The sequence below is a fragment of the Mytilus edulis genome, chromosome 12, assembly GCF_963676685.1.
Source record: "Mytilus edulis chromosome 12, xbMytEdul2.2, whole genome shotgun sequence".
NCBI lineage: Eukaryota > Metazoa > Mollusca > Bivalvia > Mytilida > Mytilidae > Mytilus > Mytilus edulis.
The window spans coordinates 33,867,458-33,880,100 of record NC_092355.1 but is presented as its reverse complement, the minus strand read 5'-3'; the positions used below and the strand labels follow the sequence as shown (position 1 = coordinate 33,880,100).

The window sequence follows — 12,643 nt, the reverse complement described above, 5'->3', positions numbered from 1 at the left end:
TTTTCACAGCTTTAAATTGTATTGTCCTTCAATTAAAACAATGGAAAATTATCGAAATTACTTTTAAAGTGAGATAAAATTTCTTCAATTGTAACTGATGAAGAATCTTCTTTCCCTTTCATCTCAATTTCACCACTTAACCCTAACGAGTTAAAGATAATGGTATTTTCATTTTTTTTAGGACACGAAACGTCCCACTAGTAGATTTAGTTAGTTCTTAAACATGAAAAACACTAGAAATAAAAAAACAACCTAGCTAAGTCTGATTGGAAAAAGAATAGTTAGCGTGCATAAAACAAAATAAAAGCTTTGATATGTCTATAATAAAAAGTCGTACATTAAGTACTGTATGAAACCATACATTAATTTGCACTCAGATAACATGTGGATAAAATGTAGAAATACAATATAACTATGTAATATGCATCTGCTGTAATTTTGAAAACATCTAACTTTCTTTCACATTAGAGACATTTTGAAATAAATTGTACAAAAAAGAAACATTTTTAATTACATGCACACCTGATTATATAACAAACGTAATCTGAAAATTCCGCAAACTTATAATGTGGCAAAGTACCCTTGATAATCAATCGTCTACAAAATGGTACATGTTACAGATTCTTGATTCTGGTTCTTCCTGTTTGGTGTTGTGCTCTTCGGCTGAACGGGAGATTCCCTTTTTGGCAGGTACATTTCAATGGAATATTCTGGATACATTATTTTGCCACAATCAGTACATGGAATACCGACATCAGGTCCACAAACGCCATCCCTTTTGACATTCAAAGTATCTACGAATGAAGAATTATAGGTTTTCCCACAGTAAAATAGTCCACTGAAACCTTGCCATCGACCATCGGCGATGTACTTGTTCACCGTCGGTAGTTCTTCTAAGGAACCATCTGCATTGACAATATCAAGGATAACTCGGCATGCCGGACAATTTGCCCAGTTGTTTGGTCCACAATTTTTATTCGTCGTTCCTTTTGAAAACTGATCATGATTTGTCATGACAGAACGTCCACAATAGAGAATTCCCAGCTTTGAATTCACTTTGGGATTGTATCTGTTAGATCTGCATGGTTTGTATTTCAGGTTGAGTGCAACTTTGTCACCCTCGCTTAACTCGAACGATCTCCTGCTGTTAGTTTTAAGGGCACTATAAGGGTCTCCCTCAATTCTTTCGAATCTCCCTTTCTGTTCATTTGTATGAAGGATGCTAGATAAATCATGTCTTACTAAGTTAAAAATGGTACACGTTTTGCTGAAGTCATTTTTCTGTTTTTCTTTTAAACTTTCGTCAATTGATAAATACAAGTCTGCATCAAACCGTTGATAGTGATGATCAAATGCAAGAGCATGCAATATTTCATGTATAGCTGAACCTTGCATTATGTTGTCTGATCCGGTTCTGCTGTAGCTCAAAAGATCATCACTGGGGTAGTTTTTAGGTAAATGTATGAAAAAAGTACCCTTTTCTTTATTTAAAGGTCGCGTTGAAGGTGTGTCTACATTTCGTGTATTCACTTGATCATCTCCTACTATAACTTTTGCTGTTTCTTTACGATCAGTTATATACAGATATAACCCAGGTGCAGCTACATTGATGGAAGCGATAGCATTTCGTAAAGGTATATCCCATTTACTGTCCAGACCATTGTTGATAAATACGGGAATGTTAACAGGGGTATCAGTTGCATAAAGGGTATGCCGGCATTGAAGCTTGTAGTAAACTTTTGCTATATTTATGTAATTTTTTTCCATGATTGCTTCAATTAATTCTATCAAGCGTATTATCCTGCTCCAAAAGATCCCATATATACGTTGGTGACTACCCTGCTGTAAATCTCTTTTTATACTGTCGACGTATTGCCTACACGTTTCATCGAAGGTAAACATATTGCTAGAAAGTAGTCTACAATATATGCAAGATTTTTTACATTAGAAACATGCAAAACTAAAAACACACAAATTAATGATGCAAAGTTTTGAGCAGGAAGTTAAGACAGTATTAAGCTAAAACCAACAACAAAGAGGAGCACAGTCACTATATTATTAACTCAACAGAAGTATAAGACGAACCTTACGTGAAATGATTGCCAATCGAGACCAGATGATGTGGATGTAAACAAGTATTGGAAATTGCATAATCAGTAACCACGAGAACATGTCACACTCTACAGTTAGCTCTGTAAATCCCCTAAAAACGGGAAACGAGAAAAACAAAGTCTCAAGTTAACAGTGAAAAAGGCAAACACAACTACATAAAACAGGCCAGCTCTCGATTTGATTCATGCACATGTTGGTGAATGGTTAATCCGATCTTTTTAATCTGGTTAGAGATATTATAGAAACTGTGAAACTATTCACCCAATGACATCCATGTCCGATATTAATGTCATGGATATCTAAGATATATATATACAAAATCTGAATAGGATGTGCTCAATATTTATGTATGGTGATTATTATTTTAAAACTTTTTAACTTCAAATCATGGGTTTAGGAGAAGAAGAGGGTAAATTTTTGCACCTAGTGATTATGATTGCTAGAGGAAACATAGGAATGATTATTGTTTGTTAATCAAAATATAAAATAGAAGATGCACAATAGTATAGTCTGATTCTATGTTTTTGTTAAAGTTAAACACTTATGAAAGGGCTTTAGGAGCAGTAACTATGCACAATGGGCCCCGGAATAAAAACCTTGTCAAAGTCCTTGCTTATATTTTTTTGTAGTTTTAATGGCCTTGAACTAGCTCTCAGTATTTACAAGTACTCTCAGATCTGTACTAAGTATCGTTTTGTTGTTGTGGTGCATTAGTGGCCGTCCACGTCCATTCTCTTTGAATGAATGAAGCTTTCTTTAATTGATTTTTGTATTATGTTCTTACATTGTACTGTTACGGTGGTAAGGGAGTCTAAATAGAAAATGATAGAATTTGTTCATACTTTGCCAAAAGGTAGCATATATTGAGAAAAGTTCAAAAATATAATAAAAACGATAGGCCACTGCATATTTTCACAAGCTACAGGTTGTGACAAAATGACACATTGTATACACATTATACAGGGAAAAACATCATTATGTGGTTAAATGCTAAACTAAATGATAGAAATGTTAAAATTAATAAAATATGAGAAGATAGCTTTAAGATAATGCTTTAAGAATATCAAAAGAAAAGATAGAGTCTCCGTGCGTTTTTTCCTGCTAAAATACAAAATGGCAAAATTCCTTGTACATTCCTTCAGAAAATGAACTATTTTAGAGTTACCTCCTCTTAAAATGCCAATTTAAAAACATTAGAAATCAAGCAAAAATTATCTTTACTTGCAAAAAAATATATTTATAAGTTATAATGTTATGAATTTGTCCTTTTAAACATGTTAAATGGAAATTCACATTAGTTATTTGCAGGCCTGCATCACATTTTGTTAACTTCATTGAAATCTTGACCTAAGTTTGTTTGCTTTTTACAATCCAAGATGGCGAAAGACACCCATTTCACCTTAGCAAAAGGCAACAACAGTATAAATCTTTTAAAAAGTCATTAATCGATTGAGAGAAAACAAATCCGGGTTACAAACTTTTTTCGTTCATTTTTTTACATAAATTAGGCCGTTAGTTTTCTCGTTTGAATTGTTATACATTGTCTTATCGGGGCCTTTTATAGCTGACTATGCGGTATGGGCTTTGTTCATTGTTGAAGGCCGTACAGTGACATATAGTTGTTAATGTCTGTGTCATTTTGGTCTTTTGTGGATAGTTGTTTCATTGGCAATCATACCACATCTTCTTTTTTATATTAAACGGAGGAAACACATCAACTATAAGAGGAAACAAACGAAAAAACAGAAACACCGAAGTGCAACAACAGAAACGCCGATGCAACATACATAGAAACAAACTATGTAATAACAACTGTCATATTCAGGATATTTTAGGAGACAATGATGGGTTGAACCTGCTTTAGTGGCTAGCATACCCTCCTACTCACTTATACATGTTATATGACAATGTGAAAAAATATTCAAGTGACAACATGACACAACATGAACACAATACACATAAAGACACCACTGTGTAAGGTAAGAAAAAGGAAAGCGCCTTCAAATGAAGTTAACCCCGAAATCTGCATGTGGCTGTCCCAAGTCAGAAGCCTCAGATTCAATGGTTGTTGTTGGTTTTTGGTGGAGAGTTGTCTTATTGGCAACCATACCACGTCTTCTTATATATATTTTATTTTATAGAAATCCACTTCTCCCCCCCTAAAAAAAAAATGAGAAAAAAATACAACAGCCGCACTTTGACCTATACTTGTTATTTTTTTATGTATTGACGGAGATATGTCAAAGTGGCACTCATACCTTCTCTTCCTATTGATATGCTGGTGAGAAAAAAAATATTAATGAACAGGGAAGAGTTAAGGATACAGAATATGTACCTTCGAAATTAAATCAAAAAGAAGTATCATGATTTTTTGAGTAAATTCTAAATAAGCACATACCGAATTAAACTATTTACCGGATTTGTAATAAATCGAGCAACACGACGGGTGCAACATGTGGAGCAGGATCTGCTTACCCTTCCGGAGCATCTGATATCACCCCAGTTTCTGGTGGAGTTCGTGTTGCTTAGTCTTTAGTTTTCTTTGTTTTGTCTTGTGAGCAATTATTTGTCTGTTTGTCTTTTTGTTTTTTATGTGTGGCGTTGTTAATCGATTTTTTAGTTTGACTGTTCCTCTGGTATCTTTAGTCACTCTTTTAAAGATAACTTCGTGTGGTCTGCTCTATGAAAAATCCAGCTATTCATGAATTGCTCTATATTTGTCATATCGGGGCCTTATATAGCTGACAATGCAGCGTGGGCTTATGGTGATCTAAAGTTGTACTCTGTTATATATGAAACAGTACAAGAACACAGATTCACATTCAAGTTTATTGACAAATATAACTGATGCATAATAAACACAAGGAGATGTGGTATGAATGCCAATAAAACAATTACTCCCCACAGTCTAAATTAAATTGAAATCTACAATTGTAGACAACCACACAGCCTTCAGCCTTGAGAACACCCATTCCGTATACTCGGCTTTGAAAGACATGAAAAATATGAGACAATTCATTTGAGAAAACTAACAGCTTATTCATAATTTAACAACTCATGAAAAACAAATTTGACAGAAATGAACCAACAACCAGTGAATCACAGGCCTTTGACATGGGACAGGTACATTTAGAATGATATGTTGTTTCAAACAGACGTATGAAAAGCAAAAAGCTTCTAGTTTGAATTGATAAAAAAAGAATCATAGTGCCAATGTTAACACTTGAACTTTATATTTAATATTACTAGCAAAAAAGGAGACCAGGTTGTAAATTGTAAATGAGTACTTTTAATTAAAGTAGTGTCTCAAAAAAAATTATACTAGAAAAATAATTAGAATTTCACTACATTATTTATAGGCACAATATATATAGATTGAAATAAAAAAAAAAGCACTACATGTAACCGTAGTACGCGCTTCGACAATTGTTTTCGCACCTGTGGTACTGTAGAATAACATATCTAAAAATCAAAAGTATGATATAAGCGTCTACGTGACAATTAAGGGACATATGATACAGTTAAAGGGGAGGTTATGACGTTGCTACTGCGAAATGTTATTTCCGAGATGATTATCTGTGATATATCGAGAAAAGATGTTTTTTCTACTGACTTTTATCATTCAAACTGAATGAACTTGAATTAGATTTCATGGACCTCTCTTTTTTTTAAAAATTACATCAGGTTTGATAGCGTTCCAAGAATACATGTACCAATTTTCATAAAAAAGTCAACGGTAATGATTTTCAAATTAGATAAATATGCAGCAAAAAGGCCGTTTTTTTTCTGAAATCCTGAAACTGATAAAAAATTATTATTCCTTACGATTTTTTTTCAAATCTAGACCATCCTCATGTAAAAAATATACTCCAAAGTTTTAAAAAAAACTTATCTTTTAAAATCAAAAACGTTAGGAAAAAAACAAAACTTTTAGTAAATTTCTTAAGTTTCGACCCTAATTATCACTTAAAGTAGCACACGCAGCTATATTCCTTTTTTTACCAGTTAAAACTGCATATAGGTGATACAAAGCTTTTACCCCCGGCTTAGTATATATCTAGGATTTTGATTGGTTAAAGCACGTCGTTACAAAACCCATAGCCCCTGGGTGTTGCTAACCCATATACCAGGACGTTGCTAACCATTATCCCGGGGACTTTCACACAAGTTTTCCTTAGTTCCATGATTGCTCCATGTGAAATATTGAATTCTGTAGATTATCCATGATGTTTGTAATTAAATATTTAATTCATTAACGATTTTGTCCTATTATGCCGATCATTTACACTCATTTCATTAAATGCATCACTTAACTTCCTCATTTTCAATGGATGGGACTACTGAATTAGCTATGCAAATGACCCACGTTGACGTCACATCATTTATGACGTAACTCTCACAACATTGAGCGCCAAATTTGACTCAATCCAGTTTCTCTGTCTCCGTATTAAAAACGTCTTATATTTGACTACTTGTAGGGTTTTACCAAAGGTAGTACGCTACACCCCGTAAAAAATATGTAAAATTTTCAAATTTCAATAAAACTCTTTTAGATAATGAAAAAAAACGTTGTTTTCACGTTACAATTTCCAGAAAACTCGCCCGATTCGGACTAAGACCGGGGATACGCCTCATGGTGTACTGGGTTACTTCAGGGTGTTAAGATATCCATATCTACAGATATGAACGTAGATAACTTATAATATGCTTTGTTTTGGTAAATATATCATCGTTGGATCTAAACTATATCATACAGTAGCGTGCAGACCGAACATCACATGTCGACGGGCAGAAAAAGTGCACGTCATGTAAACGTCGCGTTAACTCTGCGTTAACTCCAAAATATCAGTAAACATATAAAGTAAACGGGCGTTTACTTTCGCATTAACGCGAAAATGACGCGTCTTTATATTTTTGTCGAGCCGATAACTTTTGTTGCAGAAAGCTCACATAGGGAAAGTGATCCGGCGTCGGCGGCGGCTGCGACGGCGTTGGCTTACTTTTTAAAAGCTTTATAAAGTTAAAAGGTGAAAGACCTTCATGTTGGTGCTTGATACTTTGTATATAGATGCCTTATGTTACGAAGTTTTTGTCTGTCACATGTTCTTTGGCCTTAGTCTCATTTTTATGGTTCAGTGACTACTTGAAAGGAAAGCTAAGATTCATTTTTTGCAATGTTATTTTCTCTCTTATTATGAAAAATAGAATAACTATATTTGGTATGCGCGTATCTTGCAAGATCTTCACCCCCGTCAAACAGTTTTCACTTGACCTCAAACTCATTTCATTGATCAGAAAAAAAGATTAAGTTTTAGTGGTCAAGTCCAAATATTAAATACTTTTTGCAATAGGGCTAGACTATTTTGTATATGGAGGTCTGGCAGGTGTCATCTGACCTTGACCTTTTTTTTATGATTCAGTTGCTATTGTTCAGTTTTTGTGTTTTGGTAAGTTTTTTTTTAATGTATACAATAAGTCTACGATATTTGGTGTTTGGAATGATTGTAAGGTTTACATGTTTAGCTGGCAGGTGTCATCTGACATTGACCTCATTTTCATAGTTCAGTTGTAAAATATTTTGAGTTTTGTTGGTGTTTTTTTTTCTGATACTATATGTAATAGGTTAACTATATTTGGTGAGTGGAAATATTTTATGATGTATATGTCCAACTGGCAGTTGTCATCTGACTTTGACCTCATTTTTAATGTTCGTTGCTCAGTGGTGAGTATTTGTGTTTTTTTTAAATAAATATATCAGCTATATTTGTTGTATGGAAGGATTTCAAGCTGTACATATCTGTCTTGCATGGTTCATCTAACTTTAACCTTATTTGCATGGTTCATTGGTCAATGTTTAGTTTTCTTGGTTAAGTTTGTTTCTTAAAAACTATAATTAACGTCGCACGATGTTGGTGTCACCTAACGTTACACACTCAAAGACGTAAGCCAAAATAAAAACGTATGAATGCATGTTGTTCAAATGGCTTTTTACAATAAATTTTAAAGGATTGATTTTTTTCCCTGAGAAATGATTAATTGTTTTTTTCTTAGATAAAAAATGTTAAGCTTTAGTTTTATAACAAATTAAAAAGAAAAAAGAAACTTGAATTGAAACCATTTGTTTTATATGCATTTTAATTATACATGTTATAAAGGCAATCGATTACTTGTTTTTATGGATAAACTATGCACTGCAAATGCACTCATCTTTGCACTCCAGAATGTCAAGGCGAAATGACTACGGCATATCTAGCATGTCAGTTCTGCACAAATATATGCAAGGGAATTAGCGGGAACAATTATTATAATTGCTGTTTTTTTTCTATTAATTTGTATTATAGCATATCCGACTATTATAGTCCGGAAAACACTTCAGTTCCGCGGGAAAATCTCTCCCAACCCTTCTCTATGATTCGGTATAGCTTCAACATAAAACATTAATTTTGAAGTTTTCTTATTAAGCAACAAAATAAAATAGCCGTATTCCAAATCGTCTGTGAAAACCGCAATAAGACAATTAGACGGAACGTTAGAAGTATATTTTATTAAATAACGTCAAAATCGTATGTGGGGATATTGTATCGGAAATTTTAGTTTTATCTGATATCTCGTATATTAGATTTAATTTATGGGATTTTAATTTCAAAGTAGAGATAATTTTTTGTACTTTTATCAATTATATTTTTTTTATGTAGCGAATGGCACTGTATTAAATAAACATAATGAAAAAACAGAAAACGTAACCCTACGTTTAAATGGTTTGAAGGGGACAAAATATCGGACATTGCTATGCAACTCGAATAATAAGATTTTATTTTAAAAAATCCTGATTATTGCATGAGGCGAAAGTGTGATCTCTGTACAAAACAATAGTATAATAATTATTTACTTTCCACATGGGGATTGCTCTGGAATTCCATTTTTAGGGACAATTTAACAAAAATTACGGCAACCTTCCGTGCATTGGACACATAATTTGTATTTTGCAGATCTCGTGTTCCCAAGAAAGGTAAGGAGATTCTGCTCAACATGTGGCACCCGTCGTGTTATTCGCGAAATTATAAACCGAGTGATTTGGTTTTATTTGGTATTTCACATTCGAGTAAAAGATGACTGTATTATGGTTACGACAACTGGAACATGTTCGTCGTCACATGTGAAACAGATATTCCAAAAAGTTTATTTTTCAATTAGTGTGAGGTAGACTAGGGAATTCAATTGATTAAAAATAAAAGATTGATGTTCAAATGATCATTCACACTAAAAAAATAGTATTGATGCTTTGTCGATTAGTCCGAGCCCCCTCGCCCAATTTTCCTGTAACTTAAGTGTGAGTTGATTCGAAGTTGATTTGAAGTGTCTCATTTGATCACACTAAAGTATTAGTCTTTTAATTTGTGTCGAGCCTGCGACATCAATGTTGCAGTGAGACACAACAACGTCGTCGACAGTGGCGTCATTTCGGGAACTTTTATAGCTTACTATGGGGTATGGGATTTGCTCATTGTTGAAAACCATACAGTTTTGTTTTAGTTAAATAAAACCGAATTAAACTGTTTTGACATGATAAATTTATTACCTCCATGAAGTGTTTTAAGACTTGTATAGGAGTTGTTCCTCTATATCAAGAAATAACACTTTTTTTTTGACCGCTGAATGTACAGCCGATCAACATTACCCTTCACACTGAAAGCAGCAATATCAGGCGTGACACAGCGTTTCGTGGAATATTTTACAACTTTATTATAACATGTATAATACTGCTTCTAATTGAGAGCTACGGATAAAATAACAGGATCAAGTGGTTTGGGGATATACCATTTATGCCCGAAATCCGAAATACGGTAAATTTTTAGTATTTTTTTTTATTGTTGTCTGTCGTTCCCCTTTTTCATACCAAATAACTCTGAATAACCAATCGAACTTCAATTTGAACTTAAACTTTTGCTATATCCACCCAAAGCACATTAAACAAACGACATATTGAAATCTGTAAAAAAATAGAACACATTTTTTTTCCGAATTGGTCACGTGGTTTTACCTCATCAAGTAATGGGATAACCACATCAAAGAATGACAGGACCACACCAAAGAATGACAAGACCACATCAAATAATGAAACAAACACACCAAGCAGTGTAACATCGTCAAATTTTGAAACATCATTACGTAGTGTTAAAACCATATAAAGAATATACAAATCATCATTACGAAATAACAAAACCACATCATGTAATGAAACAACTACATTACGTTAAGTCGCATACACATCAAGTAATGTTGAACCCACATTGAATAATGACACAAGCATATTAAATAATGGTGAAACCACATCGAGTAATGACAAAACCATATTGAGTAATGACAAAACTATATCATGTCAATACGAAACCATATCGTGTAATATCGAAATATCATTAAGTAATGACTATTCCATATTGAGTTATATTAAAACATCATTACGTAACGTCAAACCATATTAAGGTAGCACAATACAAAGATTTTATAACTCCAACTCCCAAGTTTTAAAATGCTGTAACTTTCTTAATAATGCCTGAAAATTTATAAAAGTGGTAGTTTTGGATAGCTAACAGATTACTCTTTCAAATAAATGCAATTGTTAGTATTATGCAACAATTATGTAACCAATTATAATGTTAACTGTGTCTAAAATATTTTTCACCAAATTTCCACTTTCAAATGAAATTAGCTTCTGCATAGGTATCCCTAGAGAGTTGATTTTATTATATGTTGTTCCTAAGGCCATTATCTACAAAAGGGTGTCTCAGATTTCAGATAGAATGTATAGAACAAATTTTACACTTAATTAAACATTATCTTCTTTTATGTGGTTAGGATGTTTACACTAATTAGAGATTTATGAGAGAATGGAATACAATAGAGACAATCTGAGACACCCTTTTGAAGCCAATAATGTGTTGATTAAGATTTTGTTTAAATTTTCTGTATAGTTAAAGAGATGATAGAGCTAAATTCATTCAAGTGAACTTACCCAGATTTTGCCACTAATTACATAATAATTGATTACATAATGATTGCATAATAAAAATATTGCATTCATTTAAAAGATTAATATTTTGTCTATCTATATATACCTCTTTTATTATTTTCTATGCATTCATAAGAAAGTTACAGCATTTCAAAGGTTAGTGATTGGAAGTAAAAAAATCTTTGTATTGTGCTACCTTAAGTAAAGACAAAATATCATGAAGTAATTTTAAAACAACATAAAGTAATATCAGAGTTCCACATAAGACAGCTGTGGCGTTCCATATGTGCATGTTTTTCTTGTTTTGTTTATATGAGCTGAACTCATTCTGGGATCATATTTAGTTTTTGTGATAGTGGTAGTAAAGCTTTATATCTAGGACTATCAACATAAAATCAATGAGTAGTAAAAAAGGTAAGATATGCAGCGTTTGCACTCTTGTGTTAAAAGTTTTACTTTCGCGTTTACCTCCGCGTTAAACGTGTATTCTAAGTAACCGACGTCAATTCTTTGTAGTAATAGCGCGAAAACGCAGATTTTCATCGTATCCTGCACACACTAACATAACAGTTCACATGATAAGAAACATCAAAAGGATCAACTGTCAATTTTAAATTGACATTTTGACGATCAAAGTGAAAATTAATCATAGTATATAAGTAAAAAATGTATATTAATCCTGGAATGGTAAAACCTACAAGACTTTCAGTTTTTATCGTGAGGTGATACATTTTAGCAAAATCATTACTGAAGTCAGAGATAAGTTAATACGATCACATAATATTCAAGTTTCTAGAAAAGGATTTAAATACATTTCTAAGACGTTTCCTTCAGAGTGGAAATATTTTTGTGAGTCGATATTTGTACATATATCGTTTGAAAAGAAAATTAAGAAAATTAGCTATTTAAAGTTATTGAAACTGATTTTGTTGCTATTACTCTAAGTTTATATTTTTTATTAAAAGTTTTTGAAAAATAACAGTTTTAAACACATATCCATAAAGTACTAAGATAAAAGCCCGAACTAAAGGACATTGATTAAACGCGCATATAGTCGAGTGTAGACGTTTACAAATTCCTTAATGATCTCGTTAACGTACTAGTAAATAAAGTAAACGTGCGTTTACTTGTAAATGTGCATATTGAAGTTAGCTGGATAATAATGTGCACGCGGCGCTGACGTCTGTATTTTTGTGATTTTTCTTTTTACTTTATGTTAAGCTTGGTCTGAACCCAACCAAATACCCTTAACTGAACTGGGACCAAAAATCTAGACAATAAAATCATCATGGATTCCAGGATTAAATTTTGTATTTACGCCAAACGCGTGCTTCGTCTACAAAAGGTAAAAAAACAAAATTAAGTGCGAAGAAGAAATTCCTAAAAGTTCCTGAGGTAGATAATCTTGGTATGTAAAAAAAATTCAAAAGTTTTGTAAAACAGTCAATTTATAAATATGACGATATCAATGATAATTCATATCAGCACATAAGGGATGACTAACGGGGAATTAAAACTCCA

General features: G+C 32.8%; 1 protein-coding gene across 1 annotated transcript in view; it reads right to left on the bottom strand.

The window, feature by feature from the left end:
• Window positions 1–508: 508 nt before the first annotated feature.
• The window catches only part of LOC139498309 (uncharacterized), a 78,262-nt gene continuing 66,127 nt past the window's right edge, over window positions 509–12,643 (bottom strand). The window contains exon 11 of the mRNA XM_071286676.1: window positions 509–1,918. Within this exon, the coding sequence (XP_071142777.1) occupies window positions 598–1,918 (1,321 nt within the window). The 3' untranslated portion in view covers window positions 509–597. The remainder of the gene's footprint in view (window positions 1,919–12,643) is intronic.